We start from the raw sequence: 21,036 nt of genomic DNA on the forward strand, positions 1-21,036 counted from the left end.
ACTGCCTAATGGGCAGTAAATGTTCAATAAATGTTAGCTGTTACAGTAGAAATTAAAGGCACATAAACAACATTCCTCACAAAGACGTGATGGCATACGCTTCATGAAAAGAACCCTGTAGTTTAGTGGTTAAAGCACCTACAAAGTTGAGTGTTTGATCAGAGACTCTCTCTCTGAGGTAATTTGGACTTTTACATGGAAGTTGCCTATGATCTGGAAGGTGAAAAGTGTATCTACGGGTAGGAGAATTACACACTAAGAAACTAAAAAAAAAGACAGATATCAATAACAAAAAAAGAAATGATTTTTAAAATATAGCCACTGTGGAAACAGAAGGAACATGATACATGAGAAAGCTTCAAAGAGTTCACGGAAAATGAAATGATAAACTAATGGAGTTTTTCCATGAAATTTTTAAAGCCTCTTCATAATGTCCTGGGTAAGAGAAAGTTAGACATTGGCTATTTAATCTTTAAAATCTAACTGGCAGTTTTGCAAAGAAACCTCCACTTGGACAAAGTTTAGAAATGAGAACAAATAAATTAAGGCAAACGACCCAGCACCTTTGACAACATGAATAAATTAAGAGTGGATGACAGCCAAACTCTCCAACACAACCAACCTGCTCTGTAATTGCTAAGAAGTCCTAGACTGGGTGATGGAAAAGGTAAACACACTTGGCTACTAAACGAAAGGTTGGAAGTTTGAATCCACCCTGAGACACCTCAAGTGAAAGGCCTGGTGATCTGTTTCTAAAAATTCAGCCAATGAACTTTATTCTGACACAATTCTATTCTGACGCACATGGCGTCAGTTTCCATTAGCCAGTCAGCTTGACACTAAGGGTGTGGTACTTTCTGAAGCTAGGAGCTCTGATAGCGTAGTGGTAATGAATTGGGCTGCTTATCTGAAGGTCATCAGTTCAAAACTATCAGTGGTTCCATGGGAGAAAGATGAGGCTTTGTTCTTCTGTAAAGATATACAGCCTCGGAAACCCTACGCAGGTTCACCATGAGTTGGAACCTACCCCACGGCACATAACCACCACCACCACCACCACCTTCTGAAGCTACTTAGTCAATGGGAGATTTCATCACAACGCAAACACAGAAAACTTCAACTATGGCTCAAAATCTACTGTTCAATCCCCTCTGCCCCCAGCCCCTCCACCCAAATATTATAAAATATAGTCTTCATAGCTGTGAATGAAAATAAAGCTTATCACGCAAGCTTTCATTTGGAGACTTTAATAGATGGCTTACTCTTCTTCTAATTTTATTTCAGTAAGTGTCAAATTCAGAAGAAACAATAGTCTTTTAATTGCTCCTTTCAAACAAACTATTAGAGTTCTCTCTGCTTCTAAATATTTTTGTGTAATAAAAAAGAAGTAATTATGTTTTGTATTGTAATCTGCCTTCAGATGCTGCTAACTTATAAACACAGCAAATTAAATTTGTCACTGCTGATTTCACCCATTAATCATGTATGCACTTAAAAATCTAAGATCACACCATCAGAAATTCTAACTCTTGAATACTCTACCATCAGTATGATTCACATAGTAGGCAACAAGTTTTAATGTACACCCCTGTTAATTTGAATCATCAAAATAAAAAAATTTACCATCACTATGTCTGCAGAGTTCTATTAGCAGGATATGGGAAACATAAAAGACCTCTTTCTTAGCTGTTAGAAAGCATATATATACATTTGAACATTGTAAATGTCAAATTAACACTGATGGGTTAAAATCTTTAGATGTCCATCAACTCCCATAACTTCCATGGAGAGTTCAGAAACATTAAGAGACATAAGGGAATACTCAAATAAAATACAATGAACTATTTAAAAAAAAAACTAGGCTGGGCTGATATGAAGTGAGGGGAGATGCACAAGAACACCCATACTTGCAGATAGTACCCATTTGACCTGGCTTCAATGGCTGGATGATCAGAATTCAACTAGAAGAAGAAAGAAGAGGGGAAAAAAAGAGTAATCCACTACAATTTGATGAACTTGACCTATATTTATGGATGTAGTAGCTCAAAAGTGGGAACAAATTTTTACTGGGGGGATCATTCCCACCCCCCTCCTCAGTACACAGGATTGACAGGGATGGGCAACTTAGACATTGGCTATCCAAAATTGGGGGTGGGGGGGGGAGGAATGTTACAAAGGCACAAAGTCAGTGGCTTACAAGAGGGAGTTTAGTTTCAGAGGGTACGGGAGAAGGTAGAATCTCCACTAAGTGGTTTCCAACCTGTCTGGACAGTGCTGGTGAAAGGAGATAAGACTCTTGTGGTTCAATAGTGAATAATTGCTATCAGGACAGATTGTGAGTGTTACAGATGTAAAGGGAGACGTTTTGTAACAAAAGGAGGGTAATGGTTGATTTTGCAGTCCAGGAGCGGAGGTCCCTGGGACCATCAAGGGAGTAGAGCGGAGTGCGGGACCCTATCCAGAGAAGCAACGATGCCAGAGATGGAGACAGAGAGGATGACATGGAGAGATGGAGCTGGGGACTCTGGACTCAGGGAGGGAGAGGGGCTGTGTGCTGACAGCCAGGGGGCAGGCTTGTGGAGTGTACCCCTTGATTGTTTGAATGGTTATATATTCTTGAGTGCTTTGGGATATGTCTAGAAAAACAAAATTTAAAAAAACAGAAGGAATAGAAGCAAATGCTGCTGAATGATGACGCACGGAGGGGATTGTGATCAATGCAATGAAACAAAATATGTTAGAATGAATGTAAAGCTGATGTTCTCCCATGTAAACTATCACTCAATTCACAATAAAAACTTTTTTAAAAACCTTCACAAAACTAGTCTGGGAAAAAGAGTCGAGTCAGAAATATAGGAATAAAAGGATACTGGGGAAAAAAATGGGATCAGTGCATCTGATACACAAATGTCCTAAAATCTAAATCTCTATAGTTATTTTCGCTAATGCTTTACCATGTGCAACCATAAGAATGTCAACTAAAGGTGTCTGAAATCATGACTCTAAAGAGAAGTACTTTCTGTTTTACGTCTATGACACAGAAACCTGGCATCTTCTATTCATAGAAATTTACTGATAGACTCTCAAAGAACAGGTATGAAATTAGCTCCTTCCACTTCCAAAGGAAATCTAGGTAATAAAATCTGAACATCACAAACCACGCCTCAGTATAAGAGAGTGATTCATTGATTATTTGGGAAATTCTAGAAAGGACTCTGAACAGTTGGTATCAGATACCATTCTGCAATCTTCAGCTCAGTCCTCATCCATAAAACAGAAATAGCACCATGTACTGACTTCACAATCAATGAGTCAAATGAGGGAACAAAAGCTCACAGTCATTGAGTGTATACAGTATATGACAGACTATTACTATCTTTTTATATGCATTATCTCATTTAATCCTTAGAACACCTTTATGTAGTCTGTGCTATTAATATTTGTTTTAAAGATGAGAAACCTTAAGCATAGAGAAGTTAGGTAACGTATCCAAGGGAATTTAGCATAAAAGTGTTGGACCCAAAATACAGCATATATTTTACTTCAGAACTTGCTGGTATATAAACACCAAAAATTATGCAAGATTTAGAGAACCAAAAAATAAGGCTATTTAAGAATCTAGTTAACCCTGGTGGTACTATAGGATAAGTACAGAACTACTAGCTGCAAGATTGGCAATTCAAAACCCACGAGATACTCCAAGGAAGGAAGATGAGGCTGTCTGCTACTGTAAAGAAATTTACAGTCTCACAAACCCTACATAGGGTTGTTATGAGTTAGAATTGACTCCATGGCAGTAGGGTAGTTGTTGGTATTTTAGAATCTATTCCTCCTGTCCTCCTTAGAAAATCAAATCACCAAATAGTCATGAAAAATCATTACAATACTTAAGGTGAATATTTACAAAAGAAAAACATCTAAGACAGAATGCTAAATTCTCTTCTAAAACAAGAAGAAAAGCTGTAATAAAATTTGGGATAATGTAAGAGAAGGACATAAGACCACCAGATCTTCCTGATGAAGCTGATACCATAAACAAGGGTCACTAGGAAGGATACTTAGAAAGAATGGGAGTGGAGTTTCTAACAGAAGAAAAGAGCCAGATCCAACCAAATACCACTTTGGATTAGATACTCAATCAGTCCAGAGTACCAACCACAGAACTGAGTTAATGAGGCCCAGGAAGTGAGGGATTTTCAAGCCTTTTTCATGTGACCCACATAAATATATTAGACATAATACAAAATCCACATAAGCAAGCAAATACGTATTAGAAAGCTAAGACCAAATAAAGCACTCTGATATTTCCTAATCTACTGCATTCCTAAGAGCCCTGAGCATACCCCGAGTGTTGGACTGCGAACCAAAAGGTCAATGGTTTGAACCCACCAGCTGGCCACTCTGTGGAAGAAAGACAAGTCAGATTTGACTCGACAGCAGTGGGGCTAATTCCATTTCTAGTTTTTCAAAATGTTTGTCATATACTAATCAATTGATTTCCTGGCCTTCTAATGGTCTGGACCCACAATCTAAAAAGAGTGTGTTAGAAGAGGACCAAGACTGGTGACCAGGCCAGACCCTGGAGCTGGATATGACCAGCTTGCTCAAGTGCGTCTTCTAATCACTGTCTTACGTGGCTCTTTCAGTGAGAGAGCATGGCATCCAGCAGTTCAAGCATTCCTCCTCACACTACCTCTTGTAGACCAAATCACACTGTAACTTCCTTTACAGGGGAGTCCTTCAACCATCAGAAGGCTGAATGTGCTACCTGTAGTATATCAGTATGACAAGGAACTGAGCTCTAAATGACAGGAACCTATTGTATTAACATTTGTATCACAGAGCAACAGCCCAATCTTTCACTCAGAGTTCCCAAATAAGTTCCTAAGTGGATGGTTTGGGTGCACACTCCAGTTCCAACTGGAGTTCAAACTCCACAGAAGTGTGGGCTACTTAGCTGCAAAGACCCAATTTGTTTTCATTTCTTTGAGTTTCTTTCACTAGTTGAGTTCATATACTATACAATTTCATTACAAACTCTCATGGCTTTTTCTTATGGCTTTCAAACCATACAGCATTGTCATTGAAAGATTGAGAAACAAAAATCACTAGAATTTCCCCCAAAGGTTCCATAACTACTTTACACTCAATTAGGTTTTGTGTTGTTTTCACTCAAGTGCAGAAAAGCAAACACGCATCCTCAGATGCAGCCTGAACACAAAGAACCGATTAGGCATTTGTGTTCAGGAGACTAGGACACGAAAACAAAGAAAACTGGGGAAGTATTAGAGTTGACAAGTGTCCATAGTGCCAAATACAGCAATGAAGAATCTAGAAGGGGCAGAGAAAAAGAAAGTCTAGGACTGAGAAAATACGAGTGTCAAAACTTGAGTGGTATGTGAACAGGAACCACACTGGAGAGCAGCATGCTCACAGGAGGCTAAGAATTAAATGATTAAAATCCTGAAGAATGGGCTGGTGGTAGATGAAAGGACACACAACAGCTGGTCTCACAGGTAGGCATGTGGAGAATAAAAGGTAGCTAAATGCCATCTTTGAACACACGTTCAGACTCTATATTAAAAAAGAACAATAAATCTCCATAGATTTCTTCATGGTTTTCAAGTGCAATTGAAAAACAACAACAACAAACTATACTTGCGAAGAAATTAAGTTACAGCATGTGCAATTAAAAATATATATTCATTGATTATACACAAGGCCTTATGCAAGATGTTGTGTGTCTCTGAAAGGACGAGGAGGAGGGAGAATTGTAATGAGAAGCAGTAATCTGGAGAGGGAGGGAGGGCAGGAGCTATATCTGCGCTTAATGATAATGCAGGCCAAATGAGGCGAGGCGCTGTCACAGAAATGGAAGCATAAGCATTATAGAACTCAGAGGCGAAGGCCTGAGAGAAGAAATGACACCTGAGGTGGCAGGTTGTCCAGTGTGATCACCCCACAGAGCACATGACGTACACATGAGCAAGAAGAAGAACCGTTTTTCCCTCCCAGATTCCCAAACTACAAGAAGATAGCTGCTTTAACTTAAAATAATGTTTTTGAGGTTTATCCATGTTAGGGCATGTATCGGTACTACATCATTTGTATTGCTGAAAAGTTTTCCATTGTATGTATATACCATATTATGTGTATTCATCCATTGATGGACATGTAGGCTTTTCCTACTTTTTGGATAATTTAAATAATGCAGCTATAAGCACTGCCATGCAAGGCTTGTGTGGACATACGTTTCATTCCTTTTGGGTGATTTATAGGAGTGGAACCTCTGGGGAGTATGGCAATTCTCAGTGGCACCATAGGGTAAAGGACCAGACTACTTCGAACCCTCTCCTCGGAAACCCTATACAGGGTCGATATGGGTCAGAACTCGATGGTAGTTAACAACAACAATATGGCACATTTAAAGGTGTCTGAATGGTACAAGCAATTTGCGATTGGCAGTTGATACCAAAGCTGATGGTTCGAATGCATCCATCAGCTCTGCACTAGAAAGGCCTGAAGAGCTGTTTCAGCCAAGAAAACCCTACAGACAAGGTCTCCTCAGCAACACATGGGGTCGCCATAAATTGAGGGCCGATTCAACAGCAGTCAACACCAAAATGGCAAGTGTGTATGTAACAAGAAGCTGTCTAACCATTTTCAATATATGTGGATCATTTTAATTTTTATTTAATAATTTTAATTCCCCCTAGCTATGTCCTAGGGTGCCAGGTTTTCAGCATCCTTGCCAAAGCTGAGTTTGATTACAGCCATTCTTCTAGGTCTGAAATGGTATTTCAGTGTGGTTTCAATTTGCATCGGGGCAGTGTATCGTTCTGTTGTGCATAGGGTCACTATGAGTCAGTACTGACTTGATGTTACCTAACAACGACAACAATGCCTAAGGAGTCCTGGTGTGGCACTGTGGGCAATGCGTCAGACTGCAAAGTTGCTTGAACTGCAAGGTGGGTGGTTCAAGCTCACCAGCTGCTCCTTTGAAACCCAATACAGGGTCGCCATGGGTCGGGATTGACGTAACAACCACATTAACGCCTAAGAAAAACAGTCTCTGGGTGGCCCAAACAAGTTATGCTAGAGTACCAAACTAAATATTGGCAGTTCAAACCCATTCAGTGGCTCCACAGAAGACAGACCTGGTGATCTCCTTCCATATGGGTTGATGTTAGATTTCATCGAGTCAGTTCTGACTCACAGTGACGTCGTTATAACAGAACAAACGCTGCCCAGACCTGCACCATCCTCAGAATCCTGGCTATGTTTGAGCCCACAAGCGCAACCACTAGGACAATCTATCTTTGACCTGCACCATCCTCAGAATCCTGGCTATGTTTGAGCCCACAAGCGCAACCACTAGGACAATCTATCTTCTTTTTTGCTGACCCTCTGATCTAAACTAATACAGTCCTCCTGTGTATAAAAAAGTGATCTACCCAGCTAACCCTTTGTTCACATTCACCTATTTATAGCGTTTCACTAACAGAGAGAGCATTTGTTTTTGCAAATGAAATTATGATAACCCAGAAAATTTCCAATTCCAAGGATAATTCAGTTGCCAGTGAGTCAATTCCAACTCATAGCGACCCCAGGTGTTTGTCAGAGCAAAAGTTGACACCACCAGGGCCTCCAATTCCTGGGATAAAACAAACAAACCACAAAACCAAGCCCACTGCCACCAAGTCAATTTCAACTGATAGCGACTCTACGGCGCAAAGTAGAACCACGCTTTAGGATTTCTGAGGCTATAAAACTATCTGAGCAGACAGCCTCATCTTTTGTCCACAGACCAGTGGTATGACTGAAGTCACAATCTTGAGATTAGCAGCCCATTGCTTAAGGCTTTGCATCGCTGGAGCTCCTTAATTCCAGTGATAGACAACCATGACTATGAGCTTGAGTTTTTCCTGTGAGGATGTTATTCACGTGAGCTAGTTTTCTAATCCAGTGACAACCCATCCTTTACTTTCAGTTCTCTAAATGCAGGAAAGTTACCTTTGAGCATTTTGCTAAAATACCATGAGGGTATCCTTTTTTCACCACAAAAACCAAAAGCAAAACTGTCTATATATCAGTAACTTCAGTTCAGTTTAATAATTAATCTTCATCAAATGAGTAACATTGGAAGATGAAAGGCCCTTATTCAACAAAGCTGGAAACATTTCAACAATGAAAACAACATATTCCCTCCCTCTAGAGCGAGAAAGCTACTTCCAAAGTTCCATCCATCAATGCTGTAGTGATGAGAATTCAAATTCTCAACTTTCACTTTCTAAACCTACTAAATCTTTCCTCTAGCCGTGCAAACACTTTTAATGAAACTTTCTTCTGTCTCATCATAAAATCCAGTCTTTTCAACCTCTTATCAAATGCAAATCTTACTTCAAATTAAAAGACAGAATTCTGTGGTAGCCCTGCTGGTGCACACGCGCTATATAATACCCTTGAATTTGAACCAGTAAAGACGATAGGCTATGCTGACTTTGAATAAATGAAAAGGGACAATTTCCAGGGTTATGTCTGACTCATCAGGTGAGTCCTTTTTAAAAAGGTGAAGTGATATGCATTACTACTGGCCTCAAAGATGAAGCAAACTGCCATTCTTGAGAGTAAGAGGCCACTGGGCAAGGACCAGAGTTCAGCCTGTAAGCATTGGAATGATCCCCAGCTAATAACAAACAAGAAAATGGGACCATTGTTGTTCAGTTTCAAAGAAATAAAAATCTGCCAACAACCAATAACCTCAAGGAGGAAGCCAAGCCACAGATGAGCTCATGGTCCCGATTGACAACTTGATTCCAAATCTGATGAGATCCTGAGCAGAGAACCCAGCTAAGCAAATCCAGAACACCAGCATGAGGAAACTGAGATAATACTGTGCTATTTTAGCTGCCAAGTTTGTGGCAATACGCAACAAAGAAATAAATAATCCTCCTCTTTTAGGTTTTTCAAACCACTTCAAAAATACCTTAGCCAGAGAGGACAGTTTTAGCATGAATATTTTTCATGAAAGGGAGGAAAGAACTAGAAGCCAGTTAAGAGCACCAATAGCATTTATAACATGATTACAACTTAGCTTGATTTATTACTATTGAGACACGGATAAATTAAAATTCCCTACTGCTCTTACACCACACCACTCAGCTGTCAGTTTGTTGTACTGTGGTGGCTTGTGAGTTGCTGTGATTCTGGAAGCTATGCCACAGGTATTTTAAGTATCAGCAGAAAACCCTCTACAGGGTCAGTATGGGTTGGAACCGACTCGATGGCACTTAACAACAACCCACGGTAGACAGATTTCAAATGAGCTTCCAGACAAAGAGTAGGAAGAAGGTGAGACTAACTACTTCCAAATATTTAGTCACTGAAAACCTTATGAATAGCAGAGAAACACTGTCAGATATAGTGCCAGAAATGAGCCCATCATGCTGGAAAGCACTCAAAATTTGACTGAGGAAGAGCCACCTCCTCAAAGTAGAGTTGACCATGATGATGTGAATGGAATAAAGCCCATGGGAGCAAAGCCCTCTGGACCTTTATTTGCTGATGGGGCACAACTCAACATGGAGAGAAATAGCTGCAAACATCCACTAATAATTGTAACATGAAACATTGTTGTTGTTGTTAGGTGCCATCGAGTCGGAATCGACTCATAGTGACCCCATGCACAGCAGAATGAAACAATATCTGATCCTGGGCCAACCTCACTACCGCTGCCACACTTGATGCCATCAATGATGCCACCTGGCCAATCCATCTCATTGGGGATCTTCCTCTTTTTCTCTGACCTTCCATCTTACCCAGCATGACATCCTTCTCCAGTGACTGTTCCCTCCTGACATGAAACATACCAAGTATTAATTCTAGGAAAATTGGAAACAGTCAAAAATGAAATGGAACACATAAAAATTGATATCTTAGACATTAGTGAGCTGAAATGGACTGGTATTGGCCATTTTGAATCTGGCAACCGCATAGTTTACAATTCTGGGAATGACAAATTGAAGAGGAATGGTGTTTCATTCACTGTCAAAAAGAACATATCAAGATCAGTCATGAGGTGCAGTGCTGTCTGTGATAGGGTAATATCCATGCACCTATAGGGAAGACCAGTAAATACAACTATTATTCAAATGTATGCACAAACCACTAAAGCCAGAGAGGATGAAATGGAAGATTTCTACCAACTTCTTCATTCTGAAATTGATCAAACATGCAATCAAACATTACTGGTGACTGGAATGCAAAGAGAAAGCATCAATAGTTGGAAATTTTGGCCTTGGTGACAGAAATGATGCTGGAGACTGCATGGTAAGAGTTCTGCAAAACCAATGACTATACACATAGACCACACGAGATGGAGCACATACACAGACATCAAATTGACTATGCTGTGTAAAGAGACAGTAGAAAAGCTCCATATCATCAGCCAAAACAAGGCCAGGGCCAGACTGTGAAACAGACCATCAATTGCTCATATGCAAATTTAAACTGAAACTGAAGAAAATGAAAACAAGTCCACAAGAGCCAAAATATGACCTTGAATATATCCCACCTGAATTTAGAGATCACCTGAAGAACAGATTTGATACATTAAACACTGAACACCGAAGACCAGAAGAGTTGTGGGATGACATCAAGAACATCATATGTGAATAAAGCAAAAAGTCATTGAGAGGAGAAGAAAGAAGGAAAGGGTCAAAATGGATGTCAGAAGAGACAATGAAACTGGCTCTCCAGCATAGAGAAGCTAAAGCAAATAGAAGAAATGAGGAGGTACAAGAGCTGAACACAAAATTTCAAAGGTCAGCTTGAAAAGTCAAAGTCAAATATTACAGCGAAATGTGCAAAGATCTGGAATCAGAAAACCAAACAGGAAGAAAACACTCAGTATTTCTCAAGCTGAGGACACTGAAGAAAAAATTCAAGACTTGACTTTTCATTATTAAAGGATTCTGTGGCCAAACATTACTGAAAAAAAGATGAAGAAAGCATCATAAGAAGATGGAAAGAATACACAGTCACTGTACCCAAAGGAAATGGTTGATGTTCAATTGTTTCAAGAGGTAGCATGTAATCAAGAGCCAATGATACTGAAGGAGCAAGTACAAGGTGCAGGGAAGGAATTGGCAAAGACCAAGGCACCAGGAGTTGATGGAATAAAAATTGAAATCTTTCAAGAAAGTGAGGCGGCACAGGAGGCAACAATTCATCTCTGCCAAGAAATTTGGAAGACAACTATCTAGCCAACTGATTGGAAGAGATCCATATCTGTGCCCATTCCAAAGAGAGGTGACCCAACAGAAAGTGAAAATCATCAGACAATCTCTTTGATAGCCCATGGGAGTAAAGTTTTACTAAACGTAATACAGAAACGGCTGTAAGGATACATTGACAGACAAATTCCAGAGGCTCAAGCTGGATTCAGAAGAGGACGTGGACTGAGGAATACCATTGCTGATGTCCGGTGAGATCTTGGCTGAAAGCAGAGAACACCAGAAAGATGTTTACCAGCGCTTTACTGACTATGCAAAGGATTTCAATTGTGTGGATTATGATACGCTACGGACAACACTGCCAGGTATGAGGATTCTGGAACACTTAATTGTGCTCATGAGGAATCTGTATATGGACCGAGAAACACTTGTTCGAACAGAACGTGGGAACACTGAAAGGTTTAAAATTAAGAAAGGTGTGTGACAGCGTTGTATTCTTTCACCATACTTGTTCATCCCATATGTTGTGCAAATAATCTGAGAAGCTGGGTTATAGGAAGGAAAACATGGCATCAGGATTGGAGGAAGACTCATTAGCAACCTGCGATATGCAGATGATACAACCTTACTTGCTGAAAGTGAAGAGGACTTAAAATACTTACTGATGAAGATCAAAGACCACAGCCTTCACTATGGATTACATCTCAATATAAAGAGAACAAAAATCCTCACCACTGGACCAATAAACAACATTCTTATGAATGCAGAAAAGATTGAAGTCGTTAAGAACTTCATTCTTCTTGGATGAACCATCAACACTCATGGAAGCAGCAGTCAAGAAATCAAACAACATATTGCATAAGCAAATCTGCTGCGTAAGGCCTTTTTAAGGGTTGAAGAGGAGCAAAGATGTCAGCTTGAGAACTAAAAGGTGCGCCTGACCCAAGCCACGGTATTTTCAATAACCTCATATACATGCGAAAACTGGATACTGAATAAGGAAGACCATAGAAGAATTGAGGAATTTGAGTTATGGTGTTGGAGAAGAATATTTAAAGTACCATGGGCTGCCAAAAGAACAAGCAGATCTCTGTTGGAAGAAGTGCAGCCATAGTACTCCTTGGAGGCCAGGATGGGCAGACTTCGTCTCTCATACATTGGACATATTGTCAGGAGGAATCAGTCACTGGAGAAGGATATCATGTTTGGTAGGGTGGAGAATCAGAGAAAAAGAGGAAGACCCCCAGCGAGATGGGTTGGCAAAGTGGCAGCATCAATGAGCTCAAGCATGGCAACAATTGTGAAGTTGGCCCAGGACAGGGCAGTGTTTCGTTTTGTTGTGCATAGGGTCAATATGAGTTGGTACCGACTTGATGGCATGTAACAACAACAACAATAATGCTCTTACAAAAAGTCTGGGTGTTGTAGTGGTTAAAGCACTCAGCAGCTAACTGAAAGGTCAGTGTGGTTCAGCCCACCAGTCCATCACTGAGAGAAGACAGAAGTCTGCTTCCATGAAGATTACAGCTTTGGGAGCCCTATCGGGTAGTTCTACTCCATGCTATAAAGTTGCTATAAGTCTGAATGGACCCAATGGCAGTGGGTTTGGTAATCCTCTTACAATTGTGTCATCAATGCTAACGTGAATGCTACAGTACCTCTATCCTCCAGTGGATTGCCAGCAAGGTTAATCGTGTGGAGTCCTGAGTTGGGATTATGCGCTAGAGCGCTAGCCAGCTTTTGTGCAAAATCTCTGCCAAGAAAATAAAACAGCAAGATTGAGTAACAGAAAATGTAGAACTGCTGAAATAAAAGGGTGAGATAGAGAAAGTTTCTTTGCAATGTTCATCTATACATCATTTGTTAGCATCCAATCTGTACTACACAAGTATAGTTCCTCACAAGACCATCTGGGAAGCCAAATGGGCCCAATTTCTATTCAAAAGGGTGAGAAAACACAGAATGAGAGCCCTTTTTAAGAAATGGCCTAACCATTTTTCCAAAGTGGCTGGATGCTGTTAAATAATGGTACTTGGACACTCCAAAGTTAAAGAAAAGAAGAAAACCAAGTCCTGAATTGAACCTACTTTTCATGAAAATTAGACTAGGCTGTTCACTGTATCTTAGCTCTCTTATTTCCTGAAAAAAATCATGAATGCAAAGCCGATTACTCTAATTACTGAGTTTAAAGACTATAATTGCAAGCACTGTATTTTAACAAAAATTAAAATGACTATTTTAGCTATGCTTAACTTTAAAAAACACACTGCTATTCATCAGCTGCTCCTCGGAAACCCTATACAGGATTGCTATGAGTTAGAACCAACTCGATGGCACTTAACAACAACAACAAATAATTAGAAAACTATCAAACCTTCTCACTTATTAACAGTAAAGGCCTTGGTTCGAACTGGTTCAAATCCCTAGCAAAATCATGATAGATGTTACTACTACAACTATCGCTGGAGTTCTGGTGTGGCGCAGCAAGATAAGCATTGTACTGCTAACCAAAAGGTCAGCAGTCCAAATCCACCAGCTGCTCCTTGGGAACTCTATTCAGGGTCAATATGTGTCAGAATCAATTTGATGGCACTTAATAACAACCATCATTAAGGAGGATAATAAGAATAATAGCTAACACAAAGCACCTACTCTGGGGAAACATTTTTCTAAGCATTTTATATATTTGGATGCATTTGTACTGGCAATCATAATTCCGTAAGATATGCACTATGATTATTTCCATGTTAAAGACCAAAAGACTAAGTAAGACACAGAGGGCTTAAAAATGTGCCCAACATCCTGAGTCCTCTAGCTCCAGCATCCACTCCTAACTACGCCATGTTGTTGTTGGTATTGCTGCTTCTAAGTGCCTTTGAGTTGGTTCCGACTCATAGTGACACTGTGTAGGGTTTCCTAGGAGAGGCTGGTAGGTTTGAACCACAGATCTTGAGGTTCAAAGAAAGTTGCAGTCCAGTGCTCATCCTAGAGCGCCACACCAGGACTCCAAAGATATGTTTCCACTCAGTTTATAAACAGGTGTCTTTCATGTAAGACAAACATGATTACAACAACAACAACAATGCAGTGACCATCAAGTCGGTTCTGACTCAGAGACCCTGTACACCATGCACCCTCAAAAAGACCAAATGACACAACTGCAAAAGTTGTCATCAAATTTGTGACTTCCTAATAATAAAGGTCTCAAAAGGAATCTTTCTGATCAGAAGGGAAAAACACTACAGTCTATGTGGAGTAGCCTAACTGTATTTTTTTAACTATGTATGAATTGAAGAGCAAATATCCAAAGCTTTTAAAGCTATGTATCTGTATCTCTCTCGCGCACTATGTATATTCAAAAAATATATACTCACGTTCTAAGCCCAGCATTTTCCAACACCAATTCCTCCAGTCGACTGGATCTACTCACCACCCTCAAAATCTGTTCACAGACATCAGTGGACTGTAAGAGAAAACATTTTGTGACCATTCCATAAGGCTAAAGAAAATAATAAACTCACTTCATTGTCATAAATCTATGTAGCTGCCAAGCTCCAATCAAAGAAAACAGTCACTCAGGCATTCATGCATTCAACAGACCTTGACTGAGTATGTACCTTCAATATAAAAAGTCTTGAGAATACACTGACATAAAGGACAAAGTCTCTGACCCCAAGAACAGGGCAAAGCAGTTAAGAATTGTGATAAAAATTTAAAAGGGGCACTTTGCTGTTAAAGAGCAAAGATATCACTCTGAAGACTAGGGTGTGCCTGACCCAAGCCATAGCATTTTCAATTACCTTATATGTATGCGAAAGCTGGATAATGAACTAGAGGAAGACAGGAGAAGAACTGATGTGTTTGAATTATGATGTTTGACAAAGAATACTGACTATACCATGGACTGTTAAAACAAGAAATAAATCTGTTTTTGAAGATGTACAGCCAGATCGTGCTTGTAATCAAGGATGATGAGACTTGGTCTCTTGTATGTTGATGGCAGGAAGGACCAGTCCCTGAAGAAGGACATCATGCTTGGTAAAGTGGAGGAAGACTCTTAAAAGAGATGGACTGACAAAGTGACAACAACATGCTCAACTATAACAAAAATTGAGAGGATGGCATAGGATTCGGCAGTGTTTTGCTCTGTTGTACGTAATGTGATTATGAGTCTGAACTTATTCAATGGCAGCTAACCACAATAGCCACACATTGTGTATCTCACTTGATTTTAACACATCTGGAGGAATCAATGACTGGAAGAGAATTATCATGAAGCAGAGGGGCCAGCGAGGACATGGGACATCTGCAGTGAAGTGAACTGGCACAACAACCAGAAAGATGGACTTAAACATGGTGGCCATTGTAAGGATGATGTAGGACTGGGAACCTTGTCATTCTGTAGTACAAGAGGTCACTGTGAGTTGGAGTCTAGTGGATAGCAGTTAACAACAATGCACACAGAGAGAGGCAGCCAGCCTATCAGTATAGGAAAACCCCTAATGGACTTCCCATAGGAAATGATGTCTAAAACAGTGAAGACTAAGACGTAGTGATGATGCTAAGGATACTGATTATGAAGTCATCTTTACTAAACTCTTGCTATGTGGCAGACACTGAGCTAAGTCCTTTAAGCATATTCCCTTTTTAACCTTCCCCAATGTAAAACACTAAACTAAAACAAAATCTATTGTCACTGAGTCAATTCTGACTCCTAGAAACCATATGTGAAGTTTCTGCGGCTGTAAATCATTACTGTAGCAGAAAGCCTTGGCTTTTCTCCTGCAAAATGACTGGTGGGTTCAAAGTGCTGAACTTGTGGTTTGTTGCTGTTGTTAAGTGCCGTGGAGTCGGTTCCGACTCATAGCAACCCTGCACAGGCTTTCTGAGGCTGTAAATCTTTATGGGAGCAGAATGCCTCATCTTTCTCCCACGGAACGGCTAGTAGTTTCGAACTGCTGACCTTGCGGTTCACAGCCCCATTCGTAATCACTACGCTACCAGGTTAGCAACCCATTATGTAAGCCACTGTGTCACCAGGGTTCCTTATATAAAACATTAGTTTAAGTATTATAGTCCCTTTTACAGCTGAGAAAATGAAATTTGAAAGACATCATGCAATTTAATTAAGAGGCTGAGTAAGCACTTGTTAAATGGAGTCGAGTCACTTCTGATTTATAGAGACCTTGTATAGGGTGGTTTCTGAGGAGCTCCTGGTTTGTTTGAACCACCGACCTTGCTGTTAGCAGTCCAGTGCTTATCTTACAGCACTACACCAGAACTCTGAATAAGCATTTTGACAAATGTGAACTACTCTTTTGATATTCCCACTAGCTTTTTTTGAAAATAAATCAAATAAGCAGCAATCAAATAGCCTAGTGACAGAAAGAGTTAAATAAATGATGGTTTCTTGCACTGGTAAATACTCAAGAAAAATTATGTAGCTATATTAACTCTGGAGAAATTTTATATGCTTGGGATATAATGTTAAATTAAAACAAAACAAAATAAAAATGCTTATTAACACTGTAACAATTGACAAATACAAGAGGCTTTCAGAATATTTGTGATAAAATTCCAGTATCTTGTTGTTGTTAAGTTCCGTCGAGTCAATTCTGACACATAGCGACCCTGTGTAGGGTTTCCAAGGAGCAGCTGGTGAGTTTGAACCGCCGACCTTGCAGTTCAAACGACTTTGCAGTTTGATGCATTAGCCCATAGCACCACACCAGAACTCTTCCAGTATCTTATGATTACATTTTTCCATGAACTTTCTGAATCTCACTCATCCAAGTAAACTAAAGTCTTGAGGGGATGATGAAAAATGAAAAGTTATTATGTACACTTTCTTTTCCTCGAACATTATTATTTCTTAGTGGCTTCATAATTGTTTATATTTTGCTTTATTCAAAAACTAATTTAAGGTTAGTCCTGACATCCTAGTCAAGCCAGCTTAGCACTATGCTGACTGATTTAGGAAGATACAGAAGCTGAACACATGGCTCTTAATGAGCTTAAACTCAGCAGTGCACAAAAACAATTAAAGGATGATCATTTTAAGAACTAAGTGAACTAGTCAAGATAAAAGAAACATAACATTTTAGAATTAAATGGTACCATATACACCTTGTCTAACCATCTGATTCATACCAGCACTTTGGAGGGTTGAGAAAAGGCATACCACTGCTTACTAAGATGTCTAAGCTACAAAACTGAAGCGAGTTGTACAAGATCCTAATTCTGCTACTTTAACCAATCAAGAATGTTGGGCAGAAACTTGATCCTAATCACATACCTGACATTATCTTAAAGGAAAAACGTAACAGCTAGTATTTAAATTAGTAAGAGTGACCACTGGAGGAAAAACATTAGCTTCCTAAGCTTAGCAAAAAGCATGTAATTCCTGTTTTTCTTGTGATACCGGAACACAGGAGATTTTCATTAGGTTAAGAGCAATCTTAACAACCCAGAGGGCTCATATATATGTGGGAGGAATCCATATTTTAGTCAAATACTTCTTGTTTTAAGAAACACCCAAGGAGGCGTACTTTTGGCATTATCTTTCAGTTCAGATAGAATCAATGCTTGAAAATGTTCCGAGCTAGTCCTATTACGGCGTCTAGCAAAGGAGAAAGTATCATCTTTTCATTTTGACTGAAAAAACACAAAGTCTACAATTCTTTGTGTAACATGTCAAAGACCTTTTTATGTTTTCCTATTTTAAAATACCAAATATTAAAAATATGCACATATGTATTTTTATTTGAAAATCTTACACAATAAAAGAGCAGTGTCCTAGAGTAGTGCTGTGGGTTAATGCGCCAGACTGCAAAGCTGTTTGAACTTCAAGGTTGGCGGTTCAAGCTCACCAGCTGCTTCTCAGAAACCCTATACAGGGTCACTATGGGTCAGAATCAACTCGATGGTACTTAACAACAACAACAAGTGCAGTCCTCGAATCCTATCACTCCCCATCCTTCTCGTCTAGACTCAAGAAAGCATATGTGTACATTCATGGCCTGTGCTGCCAAGGGAATAGGTTCATCGTATTTTCTTCCCTAACCGTCTCAGGCAGCTGGAAGGAGATAATGACACGATAGCACGGGCACATTTTCTTGGGTCCTATTTTGAAAATCACCAATTTAAGTAAATGATTACATTAACAGGAAAATTGACTTAAGTGTCATGGATAAACTGTGTTCTCTCCAAATGTGTCAACTTGGCTGAGTCATGCCTCTCAGTGGTTTGGCAGTTATGTGGCAGTTATTTGATGATCACTGTGATGTGGTCTGATCTGATCAACCAGTAAGAGGCTGAAGGGTAGGATACAACACCTTTATCCTGTCAGAGTTCTGATCCAACGTAAGGGGCGTTTCCCTGGAATATGGCCTGCAACATGTTTTATCTTTCAAAACACAAAAGAGGGACATATGCAGGAGAAAGATGAGGCCTTCTGTTCCCGTAAAAATTTGTATTATAGACTTGGAAACCCTGTACAGGGTTGCTATGAGTCAGAACTGACTCCACAGCACATAACCACCGTCACCAGCACCAGCACCAAAAAAAGAAGAACTGGGAGAACAGTTCATGTTTTAGAGCTGGCTTCCTGCACTGTGAGGCTCCTAGATCCAATAAAAGGCTGATGCCAAGACCCACGGAGATCACACCAAGGAATTCTGGGCCTACAGATGCTGAAAGGTGGTAAGAACTTTTCCCCAGAGCTGACACTCTGAAATCAGACTTGTAGCCTCCTAAATTGTGACAACATGAATGTCTGTTTGTTAAAGTCATCAATTTGTGGTATTTCAGGTATAGCAGCGCTGGAGAACGAAGACATATTCTCTTCACTATGACATACTGGCTCTTAACAGGCCCCAAAATAAGATGAGTCCATGTACAAACTGTTGCTGCCTTAATCTGCCCACCCTAGGTAAATTCAGAGAACCAGCAGCGTAGCAGCTGATCTCAATCCTTCACGTCCTACAAACCCATGCCTCAATCTAATTCCCGATTTTGCACTGTGACTCTTAAATAACCTCAGACTCTCTGGCCTCTGAAAGCCGGAGCCTTAAATGTCAGAGTCTCTATAAAACAACACCTAAATTAGTTCCTGTTCTAAACTGAAACTCATGGACAAGTATCTGCCCACATGGCTGCTCTAAACTTGCAAAATATCCAACACAGCATCGTATTTCCACTTATAAAGCACACCAAATGTTTAGCGTCATCATCCTTTATGAAAACAAAACAGACTGAAATGAGATTCCTTTTTCTTACACATAACCTGTTTAAAAAAAAAAAAACTTACCTAGAAAATGAATGCTATCACTAAGCAACCAGACCAACTCTGCCAGACAAACTCTACGTGTTAACATTTCCCTAAACTATTAAGAAAACAAACAAACAACTTGTGGAGATGGAATGCAAGAAAGGAACATAAACTCGGCTATTTGCAGAAGTACAAATGTATCTTTAATTGTTTTTGCCAGCTGAATGAATGTGTACTGAAGGCTATACTGAATGTATCTTCCTATTCATCTTCTAAAATTGCCCAAAGCAGTTGAACACACAAGGAGGTAACTTCTCTGAAGCATTTCGTATTACAAACATTTCTCAAAATCATATGCAAATCATTTATACAAGAAATGTCTCCACAAGAAATAAACTGTGTGCAGCTAACCAGTAATGGTAGAAGACCTTTTTTTTTTTTTTTTATTGACAATTATCAAGCTTTTGAAACTTAGCCAAATCAAGTAATACTTGCTGCATCCTGAATTCCTTACCAGTTTTAGATCCTTGGAGGACAGCTTTGTGAACCACTGATTGTACTCCAGAGCAGCAATGATAGGTATTAGGTCCCTAGGAAAAAAAAAGTAACAAATGTCATGAAAAACCAAACAAAAAACCAATGTTTCTCCTGCAAGCGCTATAGCAGCACATTATTTTTAATTCATGATATGCTAATCTCTATTATTTATAAACACAACATCCAGTATGAATGACAATGACTACAGAATAACAATAACATTCAATAGGACAGAACTTCAGGAACCCCATTGGTATAATGGTTACGATCTCAGCTGCTAACCAGAAGGGCAGAGGTTCGAATCCAATAGCCACTCTGCAGAGAAAAGACATGGCCATCTGCTCCTGTAAAGAATGACAAGCCTTGGAAATCCTACAGGGTGGTTACAGGGTCACCAGTGATCAGAATCTACAACTAGAAGGAAAAGCCTCATTGCAATGTAAGCACGTTTCCTAAAAGTTGAAGTCCTCCCGGGACTCTGACTCCTATTTCTGAAGGGAAAGAGGAGGACAGTGATGTGTGCTTGGGCAATCTTCATTCTCGAAGAGATGTCATACTAAATTACATATTAGACCAGTTGTCGTCTAGTTGATTCCAACATGGCAACATTTTACGTGTTGCAGAGCACAGTTGCAGGGTTGCTATGGGTCAGAATCAACGTCACTTAACAACAATCTGACAGAAGGGTCCCTGACTGGCACAAACCGGAGTCCTGGTGTGGCACTGTGGATTAATGCACTGAACTGCAAAGTCAATTTCAACCACAAGGTCGGCAGTTCAAGCTCACCAGATGTTTCTCGGAAACCCTATACAGGGTCACTGTGGGTTGGAACGGATTCGAAGGCACTTAACAATCTAAAGGTTGGTGTTAAGAGCCTCCCAGTGGAACTGCAGGAGACAGACCTGGTGACCTGGTGCTCCAAAGAAATGCTTCAGGCTCTCCACCCCACTTGTTTAAAATGTCCATTGAAAACTCTGCTTTTATGTGTAAATGAG

The 21,036-nt window shown here is 39.9% G+C and overlaps 1 protein-coding gene across 1 annotated transcript in view; it reads right to left on the bottom strand.

Annotated features, from left to right (window-relative positions):
* LRRC16A (leucine rich repeat containing 16A) overlaps nt 1–21,036 on the bottom strand; it is a 441,803-nt gene that overhangs the window by 176,324 nt on the left and 244,443 nt on the right. The window contains exons 8-10 of the mRNA XM_006872823.1: nt 20,018–20,093; nt 14,609–14,697; nt 12,893–12,987 (exon numbers count right to left, since the gene is read on the bottom strand). Of these exons, the coding sequence (XP_006872885.1) occupies nt 12,893–12,987; nt 14,609–14,697; nt 20,018–20,093 (260 nt within the window). The remainder of the gene's footprint in view (nt 1–12,892; nt 12,988–14,608; nt 14,698–20,017; nt 20,094–21,036) is intronic.

This window comes from Chrysochloris asiatica, unplaced genomic scaffold (genome assembly GCF_000296735.1).
Source record: "Chrysochloris asiatica unplaced genomic scaffold, ChrAsi1.0 scaffold00213, whole genome shotgun sequence".
Taxonomy (NCBI): Eukaryota; Metazoa; Chordata; class Mammalia; order Afrosoricida; family Chrysochloridae; genus Chrysochloris; species Chrysochloris asiatica.